The sequence below is a fragment of the Melospiza georgiana genome, chromosome 12, assembly GCF_028018845.1.
Source record: "Melospiza georgiana isolate bMelGeo1 chromosome 12, bMelGeo1.pri, whole genome shotgun sequence".
Lineage (NCBI taxonomy): Eukaryota > Metazoa > Chordata > Aves > Passeriformes > Passerellidae > Melospiza > Melospiza georgiana.
In genome coordinates, this window is record NC_080441.1 from 8940405 (window position 1) to 8965368 (window position 24964).

Genomic DNA, 24964 nt, shown 5'->3' on the forward strand with positions numbered 1-24964 from the left:
TACCCAAACAAGGTACTTTAAAAACTGGTGTGTAATGTTGTCCATCCAAGGCCTTAGTGGTCAGTACATTCAAAACAATTTTTCCTTCACATTTCACAACTCCAAATACTGATACTGTTTTGCCCAATGGGCTACTTCAGATGTGCAGATGTATTCTTTAATGATCACTGGCTGTATCAGTAACTTCCAAACACATATTTGAACTCATTAGTAGCAGTTTTTATTTACAGTAGTTTAAAACAGGCTTGGATTTTACACTCTGGTGTGTGTCTGTACAACTGCAGCCTTGTGATGTTCAGCAGGAGCTGAGACTGCAGTGCAGCAGCCCAGTCTGTGCTGGCAGCTCAGGGTGAGCAGCAGCACCAGGCCCAAGCTTTGCATCCCTGTTGTTCCATACCATGCTGGAGTGGCATGGTTCAGGCTGCTGCACCTTTTGGATATGTTAAAAATAAATGTTTAAAATGAACAACAGGCATAGAGCTTACTTTTGTAAGGATTTCTTTGTTGTACCTGTTGTCCTAATGTATTCAAGGAAACACATTTGAAAACTACAAAATAAAAAGACAGGTATCGAAAGGTGAACTTGGGAAGGCACACAGCAAAGATTTTCTTGAAAGTAAATATTCCTCCTGGAACAGCCTGCTCATAACACTGGGTCTGTAGAGAAGTGCAGTTTGAGCAAAGTCTCCAGTGCCACTGGAGTTAAGACTGGTGCCCAGAGTACACAGAGGATCCAGAGAGGTTCTCATCCTCCAAGCTGGCTGCAGCACAGTGCAACTCTTGTCTGTTACTTCTGCTTTGTTGACAGAACTGTGATAGCTCTTGGCAGTTTTCTCCTGTCTCCAAATACCCAGCAGATACATAGTATTTCATTTGAACTGGTTATCAATCAGGGTTCCCTTCATCTTGGCTTTCTTGGCTTCCAACTCAGCCTGAACAGGAAAATTAAGATAGAATTAAATCATGTCTGGATAATTTTGCCTTCAGTGCTCCAATTAAGTTTGCCCTTCTTGTCTGACCAAGCAAATTTTTCAGTTCTAAAACCAGGAGCAAGAGTAGCTCAAGTGTTTTGCAGATGTGTTCAAAACAAGGACCATCTTTAAAATTGTAAAAAGCCCAAGAGGCAATTTCATACTTTCTATCCTCAGGTGGAAGCTGCACATTTCCTCCCCCTTTCCTCCCCTCCTATCACAGGACATCAGTTGTGATGTCCTTGCCATTCATTCTCTGAGTGCCCCTTGCAGCAGCAGCTGAGCTGCAGATCCTCCCCAGGAGCCTCATGGCAATGACCTGCTCTACCAAGCAGGCATGGGAGCACAGGCTGGCAAAGCCATGGCCTGATGTCCCCTTCCCTTGGTGCTTGTCCAGCAGGTCACAGAAAGCCTCCCTGCAGGCACTCTGCTGGCTGCTCTTCAGTTGGCTCTCCAGGCAGTGGCATGCACTTTTAAGTTCAGGGGGACAAGAACATCTTTATAAAACCTGTAAAGGAAATCTCATCCCCACAAAACTGCAAGCTGCCTGTGACTATACCAGGACCTCTCTATACCTGCAGTCTGATCTGCAAGACAGCTTTTGTGTACAAAGCCAACACATCTCAGAGCTTTGTGTTCAGCACCAAAGAAAAACTCACCAACTCTTGTAGCCTTTTCTTGCTCATGCCTTTGCGTTCCAGCTGCTTCTCAATCACTTTTGCATTCTGTGCATATGAGTCTGCAATCTCCCTCTGAAACAGACACACGTCACCTTGCACCAGCAAACCCCAGAGGAACAACATCTCATCCAAACAGTGACACCACTGCTGCCTCTGCCCACTAAGGGCATCCAAAACTCACCGCTTCAATCTCCTCCTCCTCTTCATCAATTGTGGACACTGTGACAGAGCTGAACTTGCCCATGTCTTTGGTCCGTTTGGTCATCATCACCTGCGTGAAAAACAAGAATATTTTGTCAAACCTTGGCAACAGCTGTGCCAGTAGAGATTGCTTCCTCCTTCCAAAGGTTTTAAGGCTTCTTATGCAAGCCACCAAGATTACCTGAACTCTGTGGGTGGTAAAGGGGAATTATGCTCAGTGATTTCTGGGCTTAAAGGTGTCATTACCAGAAGCAAGCTCACTGATATACAGTAGGTCAGCCAGACTTTGAGAATCACTGTGCAAACTACCAAGCTGACCTACTTACAACTGGAAACTTTCTGTTAACTGAGCCTAAACATCAGGCACAGTCTAGATTTTAGAGTTGATTTTGCTCTCCTTTAGTGCTAGGACTTCAAGCAGCAGTGACCACTGTCAAGGGAAACTTAAGGGAAACATGGACAAGACACCAAATTGAGTTACTGTTCAGAGGTCCTTTTTCTTTTCTCTCCCCTTACCATTAAGTTATTTTATACACAACACCTTTAGAAAAGCAAAGGTATCCTTGTTCTCTAAAGCAAATCACCTTTTTAGGAGGTTCTTGTTTCTGAGTATATATGTTTGTTTTCCCAAAACCCTGGCCAAATTTGACCACAGCACCATCAACAATGAACGTCACAGGAGCATTTTTCTGTTGGTGTTGATAAAAGAGCAGCAGTCCACACCTGGAAACAGAAATACACAGCTGAGAGGAAACCCAGATTCTGGGTTCTTATGGTTTCCTTATAAAATATTCTAAAAGTCATTCAAAAGACTAGAAAAGGTCACTCACTTGCCACACTTCTTCCTGAACTGCCGCTCTATGCCTTCGGGTCTGGGGGAAGAGAGGCAGCGCTTGAGCACACGGACACCGCACAGGGGCTGGTGGCTCCCAGCCGGGCGGGAGGACAGCGCCTTCCCGGGCCGGGCTCAGAGGGACGGGGGTGCAGGGGCCGGGCCCACCTGCGCAGGAACACGCTCTCCTCCTCCTCGGCGTTGCAGAACTTGTGGGCGTGCTTGGCCGCGTCCATCACGCGGGCGCGGTCCCGGGGCCGCATCGGCAGCTTCTCCAGCTGGCAATCTGCGGGAGCGAGGGCCGGGCTGGCGGCGGGGCCCGCGGGCACCCGCACGGGAACCGCAATCCACACCCCGCATCCCGGATCCACACCCGTACCTCATATCCCAGACCTACACCCGTATCCCACATCCCGGACCCGCATCCCCAACCCACACCCGGTACCTCACATCCCGAACCTGCACCCGCATCCCAAACCCACACCCGTATCCCACACCCCGGACCCGCACCCGTATCTCATACCCCGGACTCGCACCCCGCCGCCGCCTTCCCGGGCCCTCCGCGCCGCCGGGCCGCGGCCTGCCCCCCCAGCCCCGGCTCCGGCCCCGGCTCACCGAGCACCAGCACCATCTGCCCGCACAGGCAGTAGTAGACGTGCAGCGGCTTCTCCCCATCGTCGTACTCCTCGCGGTCGCGGGTGTCGGAGCACACCACGGAGCGCGACACCACCTTGGGCATGGCGGCGGCGGCGGGCCCGGAGCCGCCTGGCCCGGCCCCCGCGCCCGGCCCCGCCCGCCGGGGCGGCTCCGGGGAGCGCAGGGCCCGCCGGCTGCCGGAGCTCCTGCCCCTCTAAAGGCCGGGCAAAACTGGACAGAGCCCTTCTTGACCAGCAGCCAGAGCTCACACGGTTCTGACTGCACAAGCCGGTGCAGCGGGGAAGGTCCTGTGCGGCCTGATAACAATGTTAACTTTCTGTCACTGGGTTTTCTCCCGTGTCTCTTTCTTCAGCCGCCTCCCCACACAGCTGGGTTATATGAAATTACAAGTGAGGATAAACTCGAGAAACACAGCCCAGCCAGCCTGTTTTACACAACAGCTGAGAGATTATTTATTTTCAAAAGCTGTTAAAGAAACGTAGAAAATAGCTTATTTTTCCCTTGAAAACACTCTCTGGGGAAGCAGAGAATGCAGTGTTGTGCTGGTTTTGACAGCAATGGAGTTACTTTTCTTCACAGTAGCTGGTGTGGGGCTGTGGTTTGGATTTGTGCTGATAACTCAGAGATGTTTTTGTTACTGCTGAGCAGGGTTTACCCTGAGCTGAGCCTTCTCTGCTCCTCAGCCCACCCAGCAGCGAGAGGCTGGGGGTGCACAAGGAGCTGGGAGGGGACACAGCGAGGACAGCTGAGCCCAACTGAGCCCAGGGATGTCCCAGACCATGGGGCCTCATCCTCAGCACAGAAATCTGCGGCAGAAGGAGGAAGGGAGGGCATGTTTGTAGTGATGGTGTTTGCCTTCCCCAGTCACCGTTAGGTGTGAGGGAGCCCTCTGTGCCCCGGGAATTTGGGAATACGCTCCCGGCTCCGGCTCGCTGCTGGACCCGACCTTCACTTTCCCCACTGAACTGTTTTGATCCCGCAGCGCCACCGCCCCTCCGTGACGCCACTGCTGACGTCACACCCCGCCCTCCGCCGCCGTTGGTGCCGCCCCCAGGCCCCGCCCCCCGCCGTGGTGGTAGAGGCTGGGCCGGGGGCTCAGCCACATCCGGCTCCGCCCCCCTCTCCCCGCGCCGTTGGTACATCCCGGGACCGTCGGGCTGCCGGCGCAGGAGTCGGTGCAGCCCAGGCTCCCCCCCCGCGCCCGCCGTAGTGGTAGAGGCCGCGATCGCTCCTGTCCGTCAGCGCCGCCGCCGCCTCAGTCGGAGCTCGAACCTCAGCCGCACCCGGCGCTCCCTCCGGCAGTGTATGCCTGAGCTATAACCCTCAGCCCGCCATGTCCACTCCGGCCCGTAGGCGCCTCATGCGGGACTTCAAGAGGTACCGAGGCCGTGGGCCGAGGGGAAAGGGGCGGGCGGGCGGGAGGAGGACGAAGGGCCGAGCGCCACCGGGGGAGGAGGGGGCAGCACAACATGGCGGCGGGGCAAGGCGCGCTCCGCTGATTGCGTAGCGCGGGCGGCGCTGCCTGCCGCGGGTTACGCCGTTTGCGCAGCGGCGGCTGCCGGGCCGGGTTACGCTGTTTGCGCGGCGCGGCGGCTCCTGGGCCGGGTTACGCCGTTTGCGCAGCGGCGGCTCCTGGGCCGGGTTACGCCGTTTGCGCAGCGCGGGGGCGCAGCCCCGCTCACCGTCCCTGTGCCCCGCAGGCTGCAGGAGGATCCCCCGGCCGGGGTGAGCGGGGCCCCCTCTGAGAACAACATCATGGTGTGGAACGCCGTCATCTTCGGGTGAGTCGGCGGGGAAGGGGGCGGCGGGCCGCGGGGGCCGCTCCGCCGCCGGGGGGTCGGAGCCGGGCTGCCAGCGGGGTAACGCTGTGCTTTGCTTTCCCTTCTCCAGGCCCGAGGGGACTCCTTTCGAGGACGGTAAGTGCGGCGTGCGGGGCTGTGTTTGGCTTTTCGGGGTGAATGCTGCGGTTTGACACGGCCTCGGTGTCACTGCCGTAGACTGCAACAGGTGTGAGCCTGGAGAGGGTGAAGGGGGGGACGTGGGTGCATGTTCACCTGACCACACACGTGTGTGCCTGGTGCTTGTAAATATTAGTTTTCTAATCCTACTCTCAGAAAGTGTTGTAGATTTAGATTGCTGTGTTGACTTAAAAAAACATACAATTAGCTTGTACAGTCTTGTATGTAGTCCCTATATCTATTATAAGTAATGTTAAGGGTCTCTAAACTTTTCTGTTGAACTTTGGATCATGTTTTTAGGGACATTCATGTTTGGGTAGCTATCAATAACTTGGCATAGAACTGTTGTCTTTTGTTTGAGTTCTGTGTTTTTCTGATGCTGGAAGTGTTTTGTGAGCAAGTTCCAGTGTGAGTCAGCTGAAGTAGGAAATGGGCTGAATGACTGAGGAAGTTCAGAGGAGTGGCTTTTTCTTGTCATTTATTTTTGCTGTGCTACAATTGGTATCATTCAGGACTTAGGATTGAAAAGACTTTTTATGTTTAAAAGCTGACTGAATAGGTCCTGGTGACATAGCTGTAGTTTCCCTCTGGCCTTACTGACTTTGAAAGGTTTACTGATGCTGTGTGAGTACTTCAGCATCTTGTGAAAACCTGTTAGACATGAACTACTGTCTAACTGAAATCAGTGATGCATTTTTGAAGGTACTTTCAGTGTAGGCTATAATTAATCTTAGATCTCCATGACTCATGACAAAAGCATAGGAAAAATTCCTTAACTCTTATGTTGTTCTTGGCTAACTCCCTTGTCTTTGTTTACCCGTGGAGGTAGCACCTGTGGATGTGCCTCTGAATTGCAGACTGTATTTCTCTGTGAACATTTTGAAGACCTCAAATATTTCAGGCCTAAGAAAACTCTGAAGACTCACTTCTTTTTAATGTAATTCTTTTTAATTTCTTCAGTTAAGAAATTTGCTGGAGTAGCTGCTTCAGCAGGCTGATGTTTAGAACTTGGACTTAAAGCATTGCATAATAGAGCAGCTAGACTAAATGTGTTTTGCTGTCTCATGTGGTAACCCTTAAAGAAGGGCTCACTGAAACTTCTGTGGGGGTTGCTGGAGCTGCTTTAGGCTCTTGGAGCAGTGCTGCTGATGGAGTGATTCACTGTTTGGAGCAGAGAGCTGTCTCCTTGCAGTGTGCTGAATGCAGGTTCCTGCCATGCTCAGGCTCTTCCAGCTCAGCATGTGGTTAACAGATGCTCCAAGGGCTTTTTTTCCATATATTTCCATTGAGTTGCAAAAGGTTGAGGGCTGCTTTTGAGAGCCCTGACATATTGATTTCCTCTGTGCTTCCTGAGGCAGCAGTGAGTCTTTATCTTGGATGCTGAGGACGTGTTGCACTCCCAGCAGTCTGAGGTTCTGGCAGATGCTTGGGGCTGCTGCTGCTGCCCTGCAGCTTGGGCTGATGTCATGCTGTGCCCCAGGGTGTGATGGATTGCTCTTTCCTTAGCACAGGCTGTGTTTTCCCACTGTGTGCTCAGGAAAACAGATGTGGCTTGTGCAGCAGGATATCTGCTTATCTCCTCCCCCTGGATGGATCTTACTTTCCTAGATAACAAAGCACTAAGTGGAGCCTGGAGATAGGGCTTGCTGGTGCCTCAGCTGTGCTTTCCCACTCAGTGGGTGAAGCAGCACAGTTCAGATCATGGCAGGGCAGTCCAGATGCAGTTCAGCTTTATACAGGTAAGAGTAAGGAAATTTTAGTTTTACAGCATATTAGTTTGGACTGGCTTTGCAGCTGCACAGCCCTTGTCACTCAAAGATACACTGAAACTCTGTAAGTCTTTGCAGGTCAGTGTTCTTTTTCATTTTTAGGCTCTTTCACTGTGTGGTGATACTGTAAAATTTCAGATAGCTTAGTTCTTGTAAAAGTAGCCTGTGAAATTTAGGGGGTTTGTTATTCTAGAGGTACAATGATGCTGACATTGTGAGAGTTACTGTTCTTTATCCTCCTTCTGGAGAGGCCCTTCTCTGCCTGCAGCTTCTGAGGTGGTGTGGGTTGTCTGGGCTGCAAACCTGAAGTTGAAGCACATTTGTTTACTTGCTGTGCAGCATTCTGCAGCTGATATCCCTCCTTCTCCACCCCCAGACTTGGAGGGTGTTTTCACAACTCAGTGTGCAGCCTGCCTCAGCTTAGGAGCAACCCCTAATTTGGACCAGCAGCACAACTCCCATCTTCTGGTTCAAGAGGATTCCATTGCAGGTGTCTGCAGTGGGACCCTGGGGATATTTATCCTCCCTCCACCGTATTTCTAAGAATATTTGTGTGTGGCATCTGAAGTGGTAATGCTGGCACAGCCATGGAAGCCAGGCTGTCCCAGTGCTGTTCCTCTGAGGATGATGATGCTGTGGTTAGTGAGGATTCCTGGCTCAGAGAGATTTAAGTAGCTCAGCCATTGTACCCTGCCTTGCTGGGATTGTGCAGGAGGCTGAGCAGAGAACACGAGGCATTTGTCTTCTGTGTGGTTTATGCCTTGCTCGTGGAATGTGGGTCCTGTATCCTCATGCAGGAGTGACAGAGCCTGTCCCTGCTCTTAGGGCAGTGGAATGGAGGGGCTGCAGTGAGGGGCCCTGCAGGGACACGGGCTCTGCTCTCTGGAGTAGCTGGGGCTGGGCACAGGCTGGGCAGAAACCTCTCCTGGCTGTGTCAGGGTCTCAAATCCTGAGGCAGGAGTGATCAACAGGGTAAGTACAGGGCAGAAAAGAGAATGTTTGCCTAAGATTAGTGATGATCCCAAAATCAGTAATGACAGAAAATATGATAATTCATGGTTTTAAAATGTCTGTCTAGGGTAAGTTGTGAGAAATACTAATTGAAAGCATTAAAATTAGTGACAGAAGGGACTGAACCCTGAAGGCCTCAGCACTGTGTTGTGATACTTTTGTGGGCTTTCAGTGTGGGTGACCCTTGGACTTTGGTGCATCACATCTCTGGATTTGCCCTTCAGTAAAGCTCAGTAGTGAGGGTTTGCATACTGTGGAGCATTTCCAAAGAGCCATTGCCCCTCTGGGCCCTGCCTTGGAAATCCCAGTAGGTAGATAGATACTCCAGCTGGGTGTTGCTGCAGGTGAGCTCAGATCTGTGTTAAAGTGGCACTGTCCTGTCTCTGTGGGACAATAGCTTCCCTTTCTTTCAGTGGTTTTAAATAGATTCTGAGACCAAACTGCTCCTGTTGCTGTCGAACCTGTGTGGTGGTTTGTGCTTGGTTTGCAGCCTACTGCTTGCTTAGTCACTCCTCCTTCAGGGGGAGGCTCCTGAGAACCAAACTGGGGCAGGGAGAGCTGAGAATATCTTGAGTCAAATCTCTAAGCATTTGCTTCTAAGGGGCTGATGTTTGCAGCTGGCAGAAGTTGTTCCTAATTCCTGTGTTTCAGGCTGATCTCAGACCTGGCTCTGTGCCACTGGACTAAGCTGGAGTCTACTTGAAAACCCCACTGCAGACTTCCAGTAATTTGAGCAATCCTAACTCTGCTGTTCTGGCTCGTTTGTTTCACAGTGAGATAGCATAGTGTTGGCTCTCTGCTGTTACATTGTTAGGCTGCTAATAAAAAAACCAAACATGCATAAACTTATTTTTAGGGTGTTGAGACTTCCCACTGCTGTAGAGAAAGTGCTAAAGCATCTGTGCTGTGTCTTCATTTGCAAACTGGAACGTCAAAGCAATGACCTTCATTTCTTGCAACTCAGTGTTACAGTTTATCTCCTTATAAAGAAAGGAGTCCCTGGGAAATCTTGCAGGTCCTTGCTGATCTGGAAAAAAAAAAAAAAAAAAGAAAAACCAAAAATCTGTTCTCTGGCTTACCAGTTATTGGCACGTGTTTGCTAGCCAAAGGAATAACTTCATTCTATTGGGGCTGGAAAACTCCCTCACAACAGGAAACACCGAGGGATGCTGAGCGTGGGGGGATGTGGGGAACCTGACTCACCCATCACTGATACATAAAGGTGCCCTTTCAAAAAAGGCAACCTGCCCCAGCAGCAGCTTGTTCTGGCTTTAGTGTCAGGTGCAGCCCTTGTGCAGGAGGGCTGTGTTTGTGTGGAGCTGCTCCAGCTCTGGGCACACCAGGGAGCGTGGCTGGGAGCAGCTCCCGTGGTCTGCAGTGGAGCAGGGAGAGTTCCTTGGTTACAGAGCTGATTCAGGACTAGGCCTTGATCCCCTGAACCCATATGTGCAGCTGACTTGACAGACTTCTTATTCTCAGATTGTCATAGCCTGAGGAGAAGGGCTAAAACAACTTAGGTTGGTGCAGGCTGTTAAAGTGATTGGATTGAGACTCCGCTGCAGTTTCTGTTTCTGCTTAATCAGCCTCTCACTAAGGATGACCAGTTAGCGTGAAGTAAATGCTCAGGTTTATATTTGAAAGTTTGATTTGGATATGCTGCATTCAATACTACTTTTCTGCAGGACCTGATTACCTTACATTTGTTGAGGAATATGCCTTTTTTAATTCAGAGGAAATAAATGACAAGGTCCTTGCTATGACAGTGTATTCCATAGATAGGACTCACCCAATGACGTTATGGACACAGATGGTTCTACACCCACTGCTGTTGTTTGTACAGTGTACTGGGATTAGGCTCTCTGGAAGAAAACCCCAAGGGCAGATTTATTTCCCCACATAAACCTTTTGACTGGCTTAATAAAAGTCAGTCCCAGGAAATACTCTTGTACCAGTACTGTTTGGGACTGGGGTGTTAATGATTAACTCCGTGAGAGTGAAGGAATTGCACAATGTGTGTTCCATGTCCATCATGCCTGTGTGAGCACAGTAGTGTCAGTGTGTATTGTGGGGGAACTGCTACTTACTCATCCCTTGTGTAAATTCATGCTGAATAAAGCTTGCTTTATCTCTCTTTCAACTCCAGGAACTTTCAAACTTACAATAGAATTCACAGAAGAATACCCAAATAAGCCACCTACTGTCAGATTTGTCTCTAAAATGTTTCATCCAAATGGTAAGTACTTAGACAGTGCTTGGGTTTAGTTTTGCTGTTCTCTTGGAGGTTTGGTGGGGGGGAAGAGAGGGCTGGGATGTTTTTTGTTATAGCTTGCTGTACAAAAGGTCTATTTATTATAAAAGTTTCCACTAATGAGGCAGCACAATTCCAGTGGTTGTGTAGTTTTGGTGAGGATGGATATGTGAGCAGTGCTCAGGCTTGAAAAGAAAGGGGCAATAAAAGGAGCCTCTTACCTTTCAGGTGTTACAGCACAGTACTGGTGAGACACTCAACTGCCTGTTAAGCCTTACAGAAGAATGTTTTGTATTTAAATAGCAGTGCTTTGGACTTCTGTCTGTATGTATTGTAGACATAGCATAGTGGCACCAGTGAATGCAGCTGTCATCTGTCACTTCCCCTAAATGCCTGTAAGCGTGATACACCGTGAAATGTAGTGTTAGGGTCCAGCTATAGCCAGTGACAGTAAGATTGTTTAATTAATCCCCTTCCTTGGTAGCTAAAGGCTGGAGAGTTATTCCTTGCTTTGTGCAGAAATACCAGAAACCTTCTACCATGGCAAGTGTGGGTACAGTGCAGGGAGGGAAGGTTCTTGTGTAGCTGCTGTGAATAAGGTGACTGGACTCTGTTGCAGAGACTTCATGGGGAAACCTTGAGTGTGAACAACTGTTTGTGGGTGTTCTTTGTTTGGTTCACTTCTGGGCAGCTGAAATTTTTTTTTTGCCTTAAAATCTGTTCATGATTTTCCACAGCAGCAATGACAGAGAAGTTTGTGAGAGAATAACCAGGAGTTGAGTTTAAGTTGGTGAGGAGCTTCAGTGCTTCCTACCTAGAGGCCTGTTTGCAGTATGGGCTGTTGCACTGTGTCTGTACATAGGTTTTCAGGAGTGGGCAGTACTAGGGAGAAAAGCCAGTGGCTGTACAAGTTGTGGTTTAAGCTGTTTTTCTGACCCTTTCCAGTCTATGCAGACGGTAGTATATGTCTGGATATCCTTCAGAATCGCTGGAGCCCCACTTATGATGTCTCCTCCATCTTAACATCCATACAGGTAAAAGAACTCTGCATGAAGAGACAGAATTACATTAGGATGCTTTGACAAAAACAGCTCAGGAAACTTTTTCCCCCCTCTCCTAAGAGCCAGTATAGCAGCTACAATATTGGCAAAGTGTGAATCCCTCCCAGGTGTAAGCTGGCCAGGCAGTGACCCGGGTGGTCACTGCAGGGCCCCCAGCAATGCTTGGCTGTCACAGCAAGTCACCTGCACTGTGCAGGGGTGACACTGGTGGCCAGAGCCTCCAGAGCCTTGCAGCTGCAGGGATGCAGTGCTGCACCTGGACTAACAGCCCTGCTCTGGGCAGCGTGGGCAGTTCAGAGGGTGTGTTGGGGAGCTGTACTGGGCAGTGCCTAAGGATGTTTTTCTCTCTGCACAGTCCCTATTGGATGAGCCCAATCCGAACAGCCCAGCAAACAGCCAGGCAGCTCAGCTATACCAAGAGAATAAGCGGGAATATGAAAAACGGGTTTCTGCAATAGTAGAACAGAGCTGGCGTGACTGTTGACCCAGGATGATGCAAATGAACACTCTGTTGATGAGGAAAATAAACAAAGTGTCCGAGTCATCTTTTTCCTCCTAGCATTTACTTTGCAAGCAAAATAGCTGTTGTGCTGTTGCCACCCTCCCTTGCTGAAGCTTCTTCTCCTTGGACATCAGAACGCGCCCACTTTGAAGTCAAACGTTCTGTACTTGGGTTACTTGCAAAAGAGTTACTGATGCTGAATTCATTTTCTGTGGTCCCTCTCCAGTCTTAGGGCAGTATTGTGCATTTCTGTAGTGTACACTAAGCTTTTAATTGTAATTGTGTTATACACAGTGATGCTTATGTGTAGCTTGATAAAAGGGATGTTTATATACATACACATTTTTTAACTGATATTAACTAAAGTGCTGATGTGTCCGGGCTGGTCACTCACCTCTACTATTGGTTTAGACCCCACTGCGTTTCTAAGTACTGGGTGAAGAAATCATTTTTTGTTTCCCTTTTGTATTGGTTTATCAACTCCTTTACTCATGTTAAAAAAATCAACACTTTGATTGATTCCAATTCAAAGATTTAGTAAGCCCCTGGAATGTTTGTTACTTCTGCACTTCACATGCAAGATTTATGTACAGATCTACATAAATCACTACGGCTGTGGTACTTGGATCTTTGCTGAGGGTGAGAAACAAGCCCTTTTTTTTTTATTACTATTTTAAAGGACATGCCTACAGAAACTGTCAGTAGGTTTCTATAGTCCTGTCACCGAGGCATTACTGGACAAAACCAGGCAGAGCTGTGGTACTCAGCAAAAGGCCTTCCACATTAAGAGATAAAACCTGACCTGTTCCAGCAATGGAATTGCTCTCCTTCGGTGTCTTTCTCCTGCCCCTTATCTTTAGCTGAGAAAGATAAGTTGTTTGGGATCTAACTTTGTTTTGTGGGAAGTTTGAATTAAGTCCAGGGTAGGCACTCGAGTCTCTGCAGTTTCTGCTCTTCGTAGATGACGGCGTGGTTTGTGTGAGCTACTGCTGCATGCTTGAGTTCGTTCCCTTCAGTTTTATGGAAGTATTTTTTCAATTCTGAAAAAAACATTTGTAAGTCCAGTCACTTTTTTTGTAAGGCAAGTTTGTACCTTTGGATACAGAACCTTAAGCAGCAGTGTGGGATGGAACCTGCAATTGTGTTGTCCACTGTTCCAGTGTCTTTTGTGTGCACATTGGTCTGTTAGTTGAAAAGTATAACTTTGCACAAGTAACCCATGTAAGAAACTGTACATTTTTCAAAAGTTGTAAATAAAGTGTAACCTTAGTGCTTATTGTATAAATAGGCAAGAAGTGTATAACTGTGCTTATTTAACTGGGCTGCCAGCAGCTGGTGTGGGGGGAAGCTCCAGCACTGTGATATTTCCTCCTGTGGGCAGAGGCGTGCCTGGGGCAGTGCAGGGGAGGGGCAGTGAGGGGGAGACAGGGCTGGCTCAGTTATTACAGGAATTGAATTTCCTTTCCTCCTGTCTTAGCAGGTGGAGAACAACATTTATGATGAGTGGCAGATAACAAGAGCTGGTTTCTGTACAAGTAGCTGGGCTCTTTCAAAAAAATGAATCCAGATCTGTGCCTGCAGTGACAGTTTGTACCCTGGAACAGCCTTGGGCCTTACCTGGAGCAGCTGTAATGCCACAACCCCTTCTGAAGGAACCAAGGCCCTCTAAGGCCACAGAGGCCCTTGCAGCATTCCCACCATTCTTGTGTTTGTTTCACTAGTTAAAAAAAAAAAAAACAAAACAAAACAACAGAGTGGACTCGTACTGCAGCCAGAAATGAGTGGCACAGAGCTGCCAAAGAAAATCAATCAGGCAAAGCCTTTATCCACAAGCTCCACCCTGGCCCCGTGGTGCCTCTCCTCAAGGCTGAGGCTCTGCAGCCCCCGGGCACAGTGACACAGCTGAGCCCCCAGTGTGGCACAGGGGTCACAGCCAGGACAAGAACAGCCTGCACAGCCTGCCTGGGCAGCTGCCCCTGCTGAGCTACCCTGACTACAGTGAGGCCCCAGCTCTCCCAAAGGAGGCATTTTGCATCATGAATAGCAGTGGAACTCTCGCTGCCTTCCTTGGCAGCACCAAGCTCCAAGCACCTGGTGCAGACCCAAGCTGGGGAGGAGGAGCTTCATTTCTTCTTTCCCTAGAAAGTACCAGGCTTCTTCCACTCCTACAGCACCATCTGCTACAGTCCAGTGTTCATGAGAGCAGAATTCAGACACAGGGAGAAGAAATGCACAAAAACCAACCACAAACAAAAGGGAAAAAAAAAACTACTTTCAGAATTTACTGCCATATTATTTTTTCACAGCAGCAGGAAGTTGTTACCCAGCAGAGCAACCAGGCAGAAGCTGTGGTGCAGCCAAGCAGAGAGGAGAGGACTCTTGCTCTCTGCTTCCTGAGTCTCTCCTCTTCCTCATCACCCTGCAGGGATGAAAATCCCTCTAACTGCTCAGCACCAGGACATTCTGAGGTTAGACATCCTCACCTCAGCCCTGAGAGCATTTAAAAACAAAATGGAACAAGAGGTGGGAAAAAAAGCAGAGGAAGGTGTCATGATTTGGAGAGGCAAATATAAGCAGCAGAAAACGCCAGGTGATGGCTGAGACACGGCAACAGGAGAGCTGACAGAACCACTGCACTAGGGCTGGCTTAGCAAAGCATCTGCAGCCCCCACTGCTGACAGAGTGAGCAGCATCTCCAGGCACACCTCACTCTGGCTCTTCCAAGGCCAGCTGCTCTCCTTTAACCTTCCTGAGCATGAAGGGAGAGTTCTCCAAGGCTCACAGAGCACCGTGTCCTGTAACCCTGCCAGCAGGCAGGGCAGATGGAGGTCAGAGGCTGCTTCCCCATCAAAGAAGGGAGTGCTCTGCCCTCACAGTGACATAAGCCAGTCCTGGAGAGCTTCCACACTCACACGTGGTCAGAGCAAGGCCAGAAGTTTCCTGGGGAATCCCCCTCACCAGACACAAGCACGGGTACAGGGATGGAGCAGAGAAATAACCAGGCACACATTCAGTTTTGTTCAGGATTAAAGAGCTGATATTCCAAGTAAAAAAATAAGTTATATAACAGTCCCCACAAGCTACATGAGCATCTTTGAGCGTGGGCTCTGCATTTACCTCCAGTTTTTATATTTCACACTTCACCATGGTATCTGCACATGTCAACCGTTCTCCAAGGTAGGAACGCTGGAATTCTCTCAGTCCCATTCGCTGGCAGTGAAGGCGCCGTCAGTGACTCTCAGAATGGGAGACTCAAGGTAGAAATCTATGAATAAAACTACCACTAAACTGGTTAAGGTTTACATACTGTACATAAACACAGCAGAGACAAGACCTTGATATATGTATTTCTCAGGAATAATCAGTTTGCACACTTTTTTAATACAAAGTGTGACAAAACCTTTTTTTTCCAGAAATAAAACTTTATTTTTGTTGTAATTAATACCAATTTTACATACAAGTTTATGCCCCCAGACTGCATTTCCTTTGCTTTTTAAACTTTTTTTTAAAAAGGTTTTTTTTTCCTCCTTCCTTGCTCAAGAAGAGCAAGGGACCTATAATTTTAAATTATGTCAAATTCCTTCGTGTTGGACATGTGTATTTGCTATTACAAAACTAATAAAATGTGAAGGAACAAGTAATATCAAAGACACATACAGGAACAGCACTACTGCTTTTGGGTTGTGCTAATGCGCTCGAACAGAATTCAGTCGGTTCTAAACACCGAACAACATTTCAGAAATTATATTGCCAAAGTAAAAGACTTTCATGTCATTATTTTATTACCCACAAGAAAAATGCAGCATCTCTTTCTTTAGTCGAGTGTCCAGGAAACTCAGTCTCTGTTCAAAGGGGACACCTCACCTCAGTTTGCTTGGGGCATGATAAGCTCGTAATGCCCAACCTGGCCCTCCTGCTTCAGCTGGTCTAACAGATCCTCCTTGCGCCGCTTCCTGCTCACCACCAAGTATCTGTTGTGTCCCTGCCCGTGGGATTTACTTTTAAGACCGTATTTTTGGGCAATCTGATGTATCTGCTTCCGCTCATCCATGGTCAGTTCTCTAGAGAAAGTCAAGTCAATGTGACTGTCTGAACGTGCATAGTTTCGAATGATCTCTTCAATATCTCTCTTAGCGATTCTGTTCACCCTTTCCACATCAAGCCCAAGTCCTTCCCTTTTGAACTGCTCCTTTACTGAAATAGGCTCCCTAATCCCTTCACCATCCTTCCCTAGGCCACCGCCTGTCCAGCCCATCTTTCTTAAAATTTGGTTCCCAATGTTGTCTTCTTTGATCTTCTGTTTGAAAGCCTCTTCTGCTGATCGACCTCGAATCTCATTTCTGGAGATGACGTCTTCAACAGCGCCTTTCTTCAGGTTATTAACAACAGTTGGCTGAGTCTTTTTGAGGATTTTCACGGCTTCCTCTGCTGCCTCATGCTTGACAGATTTCTTCACTCCGACTGCTTCTGCAATGAATTCATCTTCAAGCATCACCTTGCACTTCCATCGCATGCCTGTCATCCTCTCAAAGACGTACTCCACCGTCATCTTGTTGAACTGGGCGGTGTCGTTGAGGGTGCACACCGGGTTAGTGGAGTTCTCGTAGATCACCAGGTCCTTCAGGTCCTTCTTCCTCCCAGAGCCCCGTGATGAGCAGCCCACTTTCTGCACCTGGGTCACTTTGAGGGATGCTATATTGGACTGCATCTTCTGCAGGATTTTCAGTGCCTCCTCAGCTGCTGCATGCTTGCTGGTCTTTTTTGTGCCAAATCCCTCGGCCAGGCAGTGATCTTGGAGATACACCTGACAACGCCACGAGCGGTTGGGCATTAATTCATACTTATATTCAACAGACATTTTGTTATATGAGGCAGAATTGTTAAGTATTCCTATTGCATCGCTGGCATTCTCTGTGAGGACAAAACTAGTCCAATCTTTGTTGGCATTTGCGGAACCCTTCGTGGATTCAGTACCGGGCTGCATGGGGACACAGTCCCTGTTGGCAACTACGAACTCCTCGTGAGGTTTGAGAGCGGGAGGGAAATCTGGGCGACACACACCTGCCTCACACACCACCAGGTCCTCGTGGTAGGTGTGCTTGAACTTGCGCTGAACGACTCGAACTTCCACGGATTTCTTCAGCAGCTTCACCGCCTGCTCGGCGGCTCGGTCCCGGGAGCCGTTCTTGCTGCCCGCGTAGCCGGTGGCCAGGTACACGTTCTGACACCGCACCTCGCAAGCGAAGCCGTCTGTCAGGAGCTTCTTGCTCTTGGGCAGGTCAGCAGGGGCAATCTCTTTCAGAGGAACATAAATATATTCAGGGTTTGTCTTGCATGCCTGAATTGAACGCGTCAAAAGATACGTGAAGTTAATTTTATCCGTCCCAGTGTTTGCATCTGGATTAGTAAGGTTTTTCCAGACAGCTGCTGACAGTTTCTCCATAAAGCTCTGCTTCAGCATTATTGCTGATGGAGGGAAAGTCTCTGATGCAGGCGGGGCAGTTGAAGGGGAAACAGAAACCTGCACAGCATTGCTTGTGCTAGAGTCCACACTATTCACAGCCTTCTTGGCTGCTGCTGCTGCTGCTGGGCCTGTAAAGCCAAGTCCAGCTGAGCTGGAGAGCTGGGGATTCGCCTCTCGTGCATTCACAAAAGAATTTGTACAGTTTTCAGCTGGCTGTGCCATGCTGTTTGTATTTGCCTCCTGGTTCACCTCCTGCCTTTGGTTATCCATTGAATTGTCCTTCTTGCCATCCTTCTCAGCGCTGGTGACAAAATGTATGGGCTCAAAGCGAGGTCGCACTCGGAACTTGGGCACCACCTTTTTCGGTGGCTCGGGAGTCGCTTCTGGCTCTGGACCTATGAGATGGAAGAATATTACACAGTTACCAATATGTGCTATGACAGGGAGACTGTTTTCAGAAAGTGATCTGCAAGAGGAGCCTGCAGGCTCTGAACACAGGACTTGCATTCCATAGCCAAAACCCAAAAGGTTTCCTTCCAAAAGACATTCACAGTTCATCAAAGATAACCAGTCATTCTTGTGCAGGTCACTACAGTGGTATTTCCACTTTCACAGCTACCACACAAAAATCTCTACATATTTGGTCAGATGACACTGCCTTCCAGCATTGCCCACTGACCCATCTGGTCATTTCTGAAGTGAATGCCTTCAAATCTACTAAAATAAGTAAAACTATGGTAAACAAGACAGAACACCACAGCAGGACTAGAACCTGAGCTCTGACTCTGCTGCAGGGTTGCAGGATGATGTCAGATAAACTACTTTATCATCCTATCTCCTCATCTGAGGTGGAACACAATGGTACCAAACCCTCCTTTCCAAAACACACAGGGCTGTTACTGACTTAATAGGAGCACATTTTCTCTCAGTGTAATTGCTTTGGGCTAAAGGGCAGCAAACATGAAGAAATCTGCCTGAGCCTCAAGGGACATGCAAGAATTGAGGGCCCCATTACTGACTGACCTCTTGTTTCTGCACCAGAAGAAATGCAAATGAGACAGACTCTCCTGGCATGCACAGCTACTGCAGAGGGGGAGAATCAAACAGCTGACAAGCAAATATGTTACACCTAAGAGATGGTTGCACAGGGCTTCTCCTGTGGAAGATTCAGCACCCACATGCTGACGTGGTCCATGTGTGTAATTTCATCAGAGGAGCAAAAGGCCAGCTCAGTGCTGGGAAGTGCTGCCTCATCCAGTGGGAATGTGTTGGCCTTCTGTAGGTCAGGCTGTCTAGACACCAACCACCACAGCACAGGTATCACCACCCAGCTCACTGCAGTGAAAACAACACCTGCACACAGCACAGCCCTTCCTTCCTTCCTACTGAAATCAGGTGACAAAGCTCTTACACATTAAATCCTTTGCCCATCAGTTTTGATGAATTATGGCAAGGTTTGCATTTCTTCCCTGTCTGTTTTTGATGGCTGCACTGCAGCAGCACCTAAAGGCTCTTGCCAGCAGAACAGCTCATTGTGCCGTCTGTGCAACAAGCCCTGGAGAACCCTCAGGGCTGCTGCCTGTGACAGACAAAACACACAAGAACAGCCTCTCCTCAGCTCTGCAGCTGGCCCATGGAAGCACAGAAAGACTCCTGGCTGGCAAAGTAAGGGAAGTAACTTCGGCAGAGCTAGAAATTCTACCCAAGCCCAGAGGAGTCCTGTGCTGCCGGGCATTTGTGCCTCCCACAGGCACTGCTGACTGACACAGGGGCCTGCACAGATCCCGCCCTCTCCAGAGCTCTGAAGGTGCCACGGAGCAGCCAGAACGGAGCCACCGACCTGCCAGCACTCCCTGCCTGCTGCATGTCCTGCACTGGGAAGGCTACAGCTGGAACACTGATCCCTGAGACCATGGACTGGGCTGACATATACAGCACTCTTCCAGGCCCAGCAGCGGTAAAAAAACCCCCCAAACCACACATTGTGCTTACTCCCCATCCCCTCAAAGCTCCAAGCAGGCTGTAACTCGAAAGCAATGAGGTGAACATCACCATGTACATGTACAACCCTTCCTGGGGTCAGAACATCACACCTCACCACAGCACACAAAGGCACACAGGTATCTGATTCCAGACACCAGTCCTAGAAAACCAGTTACCTGATAATTGAAATGAAAAATGGTATTTTCCTAAGCAAAGACAGAATGTGTGTGAATCATGCACATGGCAGAGGAGGGGGAGCTGCTCTGCAGTCCAGCAGAGCCCACCATGGGCACTTCCCTCCAGTTTGCTGTGCTGGCTGTCCCAGAGGCGGCCCTGTGGCACACTGGGTCCCCCTGCTCCCAGAGCTGCCCCCAGACAGGGACAGGGACAGGGACAGGGAAGGGTCAGTGGCACTGCAGGTGTACTCACTGTCCGATGGAGAGCGGTATCTCTTCAGCTTCTTGCTGGGCACCAGCTCGTAGCACCTCGTTTCCCCGATGTCGATGCCTTCAGCCATCTTGAGAACCTTCTCCATGACCTGCACTCCGTACCTGTGAGGGGCCAAGGGCAGGAAGGAGCTCAGAGGCAGCCCCAGGGGCAGCACACAGGCACACACAAGCTTTTATTGTGTGCAAGAACTAAAGCTGCCTGAGGCACAGCAGCTGTGCAAGGGAGATGCTCCTCTGCTCCTGCTGGAGCAGAGCACAGCACTGACCACTGTCCCCCTGCCACGGACACACAGCCACACACCAGCTCTGCACAAACCCACTTCTCATTAAGCCAGGCAGCCACCACACTGACAGTGTTCTAAACTGAAATTTAAATACATTATCTGACAAAATACAGAATTTGGCAGAGCTGCCAGGAGCACTACTGAACACTGGGGTGTGAGGGAGGAGCAGCAGCTTCAGTGAACCAAGCACAGGAGCTCAGAGTGGCACTGGAGTGGGGCAGCAGCCAGAGCCTGCACGCCACCAACACCAGGACTGCCCTGTCAGGTGACACAGGCACTGCTCAGCCTTCATCGACCACTCTTTGAAAAGCCAAACTAAATTCTGGCTGGGTGCTGTAACTGAAATGTTTTAGGTTCCTGAACCACGAGAGAGGTGAGATGCCTGTGACAAGCTCAGAGCAAACCCTGACCCTGCTGCAACACCCACAGCTCCACACAAGCAGGACATGCATGGCACAGCCCTGTCCCCTCCCTCAAGGCCTTACACCCCCCACCAGCTCAGTGTTCCATTGCTCTGGGGATCTGTCACACCATTTCGAGCTGTTTGCATGGTGAGGCTGAACAGGAAAGAAACCCAAACCTTTCTCTCCAAGGAGAGCCCACAAACACAGCCTGACAGCAGCCTCTGACAGCTTCACACCATGGTTCAGAGAGGAGGAAGAGCAGTGCTGCACCTGTTCCATGGTATGCCCACCTTCCAAAGCCAGAAAGCATCTCTGGGCACTGCCCACAGACAGGAGCCCACAGCTGTCCCAGCAGCCAGGGCTGCCGTGATTTACCTGCACCAGATTCTAAATACTGCTCTTCAAGGACTCTGGAAATCTACTCAAGCTCCACTCAAGAAAGGTTTGTTCTGCTCCTGATTTAAAGGACCAGGCATTAATTAGATCCATATAAACTCCTGGGAGAACTCTTGAGCACAGAATACTGCAGTCCCTGCTTCACCAGCACAGCTCAGCCCTCAGTGGAGGCAGTGGAACCAGGAATGGGAAGAAAATTCCAGGAGGGATCAAAGGGAGATGAGATAGTGGTGATACCCTGCTGTGGGTTAGGATTTTTCCTTTTGTTTGTTTCTCTCATGGAATTTTGTCCCATCTGTTACTAAGAGAAAATAATGACCAGTACTTAAGAGAGACTAAAGAAATGACCAAGGTGGGGGAAGTATTCAGCTTGCTACTCCCATACCTGGGGTTTTTTTCTCTTTGGAAGGGCAAAGACACCACGAGATTCTGGCCAGGGGTGAGGGGCTGGGCTCAGCTCCTCTCACTCCCTCGCTGTTGGCACGGGAGGAGGACAGCCCAGCCCCGGCGTTTTCTGCACTGCCTGGGCCTTTTTTGCTACACTTTAACCCTGCACTCCGCGTCACCCAACCCCGAAGCTCCCGCTAGGGCTGCACAGTGTCTGTTACATTTTATTTTATTTTGTTTTGTTTTCTTTGCCCCCCGCGGGACCCATCGCCCCCCCCCCCGGCCGGGAGCCAGCAGCGCCCCTGCCGGCCGGGCCCGGAACTGCACCGGGGGCAGCGCGGCTGGGGCGGCTCGGCTGGGGCGGCGGGACACGGGGACAGCGCGGACACTGGGGACGGACACAGACAGTGTGGGGTGTGCAGAGACACTGGGGACGGACACAGACAGTCTGGGGTGTGCAGAGACACTGGGGACGGACACAGACAGTCTGGGGTGTGCACACACACTGGGGATGGACACAGACAGTGTGGGGTGTGCAGAGACACTGGGGACGGACACAGACAGTCTGGGGTGTGCAAACTGGGGATGGACACAGACAGTCTGGGATGGACACACACATTCTGGGATGTACAGAGACAGTCTGGGCTGTGCACACACATTTGGGATGGACAGAGACATTCTGGGGTGTGCAGAGACAGTCTGGGCTGTGCACACACACTGGGGACGGACACAGACAGTCTGGGGTGTGCAGAGACACTGGGGACGGACACAGACAGTCTGGGATGGACACACACATTCTAGTAAAGAACTGCTGCTCCCTTCCCCATACCTCTGCCTGAAAGCCCTGCAATTTCAAAGTTATAATAGTTCAGAAGGACACAGTTTGTATTTTCCATTCCAAGGGAGGTTCCTGCCTTCCTTCAAACCAGGACATACCCCCGGTCCTCTCGCAGCCAAGGGGAGAGCAGTGGGAATCTGTTTCTCTCCCTGAGTTACAGGGACAAGGTGACATTACCTGTGATGGGCAGTGTCCATTTCCAGCAGGGTGCAAGAGCAGTGTCAGATTTGACCCCTGTCATCCTTCACAAAGGATGGAGACCTTTGGGGCTCATATTTCAGCTGAGGGTGGGGACGAGATCAGTCAGTCTCAACATGTGTTTGTCTCATCTGGCAGAGGATCCCAGTGCCTCCAGTAGCTAACTGGAGTCTCCCTGCTGTGACTTTCACAGGTCACCCCTTGTGCTGATCCTGTAACTCTGGAGCACAATGCTTTCCTGCACCACTGCCCCCATTCTCAGCCACCTTTAACATATCTGGGAACAGGAGCACCTTCTCTCATCCACAGCTAAACTAATGAAGCCTTTTATTTAACCCCTTCCTCACAGACCATGTGTTCTGAGCCTTCTGGATGCTCTCCCCATCATCTCCCAGCAGAACACTCAGTTTGATTTCACAGCAAAGCCTCTGATCTGTTCTTCCCAGAGCCACAGGCTGAGTTGGAAGGGTCCCACAAGGATTATCGAGTCCAAGTCTTGGGTGAATGACCCACACAGGGACTGAACCCACATCACTGTCATTATCAGCACCCTGCTCTAACCAGCTGAGCTGCTCTGACAAACAGCTGGCAAGAAACCAGCATTAGGAAAACAAAACAAAACAAAACAAAGCCCCAAACCAAACACCAGCCAACAAACCTAAGGGAAAACAACTAAAATCCCTCAAACTTTGAAGCTATTTACTTGATGAATCAACAACATCTCTTCCCAAACACCAAAGGCAGTTCCAGGGAATGCTGCAGGTCCCTTCCTGCCCCAGGCAACTGTAAGTAAAGCTAGAATTGTTTTAACAGTACAGAATGTTCCCTGCAGTGCTCCAGCCAGGCACACCAGCTCTGGGGAAACATCTTCACTGATAATGGCTCCAGACTGCATCCTGCCCAAATCTCATCTCCCCTGACAGGTGAAGGAGTTCATCACAGAAAGGATGTGCACTGACACGCTGAAACTGCAGCGGTTTTTGGGATTTGAAACCTTCCCACAGAGTTTCTCCCTTCTATTGGCAGCACCCTGTAGCTGATTATTGCACCATTCCCAAAAGCCCTGGCACAGAGAAGGTCCCCATTAAGACAGCACACAAACACATTAAGACAGACCACTGTATGTGACTGTATATGAAGAATAAAAGTATATACTCAATTTTAACATATTGCTCAAGCTTTGGAATTTGGAACTGTTTAAAATCTATGTTAAATTTTGATGCTTGCCCGGCAGAAGAGTTTAGTACTTGACTCAGGAAAAAAAAAAGGAAACAGGCAAATGTGTATTTAAAGATACTGATTTTGCTCTGTAGAGATGACACAAAGTATTCCCCCACAAGGCTGCGGGATGGAACATTATTAAAAGTCCATCTCTGTGCCAGTTTGCAGAAGTTGGTGGTTAAGCAACTGCTTCCGTCCAGCTGAAAACAAAACAATCTCATCATTAAAGGGTCTGTGAACGTGGGTGACGTTTGTGCAGATCTGCACAGCCTGGCTACGGCCGGGACGGCTGGATGAAAGGATTCCCCTTCCCTTCTCCACAAAAGGCTGAGCCTTCAGGGGACTGCACGGGCGGCTTTGTGCTCCCAGGGAAGCTCTCTGCTCATTTAAATGACACAGCACCGCAAGCTCAGCGAGTCCTGGGGGCGGGACATCAAGAACCACTTGCAAAACATCCATGAACTTTTCCAGCGGCTTGCTGCCCTCCACAAACACACACCGGCACACTCGAGCGAACAAAACCGGCCAGGGACAGAAGCTCTCTTGCCTCAGCCCCTTCCCTCCCAGCTGTCCCGCGGCTCCTTTCTAAAGCGCATCTGGGGCCGAGGTTTGGCCCCCACGGGAGCCCGAGCCCGTTCTCCCGGCGGGGGCTCCGGTCCCGCTCCGCTTCACCGGCTCCTGCCGCGGCACGGCCCGTCCTGCCGAGCGCCCCGAGCCCCGGTGTCCTGCGGGCACCCCGGCTGACAGCGAGCACCGAGAGCCCGCCCGAGCCCGGCGGGAGCCCCCGCTCACCTGCAGCCCATGAAGACGTGGTTGGTCCAGAGCACGGAGAGCGCCAGCAGCTGGTCGATGGCGCCGCCGGGGTACGCGGCGAGGTGGCGGAGGATGAAGCGGCGGCGCAGCGCCCATTGCCGGTCGGTCTCGTTGTACTGCCGCCACTGCTCCAGCGCCGGCTCGTTCTCCGCCTCCGGCTGCGGCTCTGCCGGGGGCGCCATGGCGGGCAAAGGCCGCGGGGCCCAACCCCGCCAGGGGCGCGCACCCGCCGGGCCCGGGCGCGAACGGCGGGACCAGGCCCCACGTGTGGACCAGGCCGCGGCTCGCTGCGGGCCGCCGGGAAGCGCCGGCCCGGCCCAGCCTCGGCTCCGCCGTCACCTGCCCCGGCCCGGCCCCGCTGGCTGGCGGCCCCGCCCCGCAGGCGCCGTCCCGGTTCCGCTCCCGGTTCCGCTCCCGGTTCCGCTCCCGTCACTCGCGCGGGGCCGAACAGCGCGGCCCGGCCGGCGCCGAGTCACGTGGCCGCGCGTCACGATCGCGCGAGACGCCGCGAGAAAGAGCCGCCATGGCGGGGCCAGCGCGGCGGCCTCAGCGCCCCCTGGCGGCCGCTGCAGGGAGCGGGGCCCCACGGGCCTCACGGGCCCTACGGTGTCCGCCCGGTTCCCCCGGTGCCGCCCTC

The 24964-nt window shown here is 50.7% G+C and overlaps 3 protein-coding genes across 3 annotated transcripts; 1 reads left to right on the forward strand and 2 right to left on the reverse strand.

Moving 5' to 3' along the window:
* Positions 1-197: 197 nt before the first annotated feature.
* STEEP1 (STING1 ER exit protein 1) lies at positions 198-3454 on the reverse strand. The gene is made up of 7 exons (XM_058032580.1): positions 3300-3454; positions 2853-2970; positions 2683-2724; positions 2437-2575; positions 1833-1922; positions 1631-1723; positions 198-932 (listed from the first exon to the last, which is right to left on the reverse strand). The coding sequence occupies exons 1-7, from the start codon at positions 3421-3423 to the stop codon at positions 870-872; spliced, it is 669 nt and encodes a 222-aa protein (XP_057888563.1). The 5' UTR covers positions 3424-3454; the 3' UTR covers positions 198-869.
* Positions 3455-4456: 1002 nt separating this feature from the next.
* On the forward strand, positions 4457-13178 carry UBE2A (ubiquitin conjugating enzyme E2 A). The gene is made up of 6 exons (XM_058032584.1): positions 4457-4718; positions 5042-5122; positions 5232-5257; positions 10223-10312; positions 11273-11361; positions 11744-13178. Exons 1-6 carry the CDS (start codon positions 4675-4677, stop codon positions 11870-11872), a joined length of 459 nt encoding a protein of 152 aa, XP_057888567.1. The 5' UTR covers positions 4457-4674; the 3' UTR covers positions 11873-13178.
* A 1739-nt stretch (positions 13179-14917) lies between these two features.
* Positions 14918-24509, reverse strand: NKRF (NFKB repressing factor). Its single transcript, XM_058032565.1, has 3 exons — positions 24307-24509; positions 19767-19888; positions 14918-17749 (listed from the first exon to the last, which is right to left on the reverse strand). The coding sequence occupies exons 1-3, from the start codon at positions 24507-24509 to the stop codon at positions 15756-15758; spliced, it is 2319 nt and encodes a 772-aa protein (XP_057888548.1). The 3' UTR covers positions 14918-15755.
* Between the last annotated feature and the right edge of the window lie 455 nt (positions 24510-24964).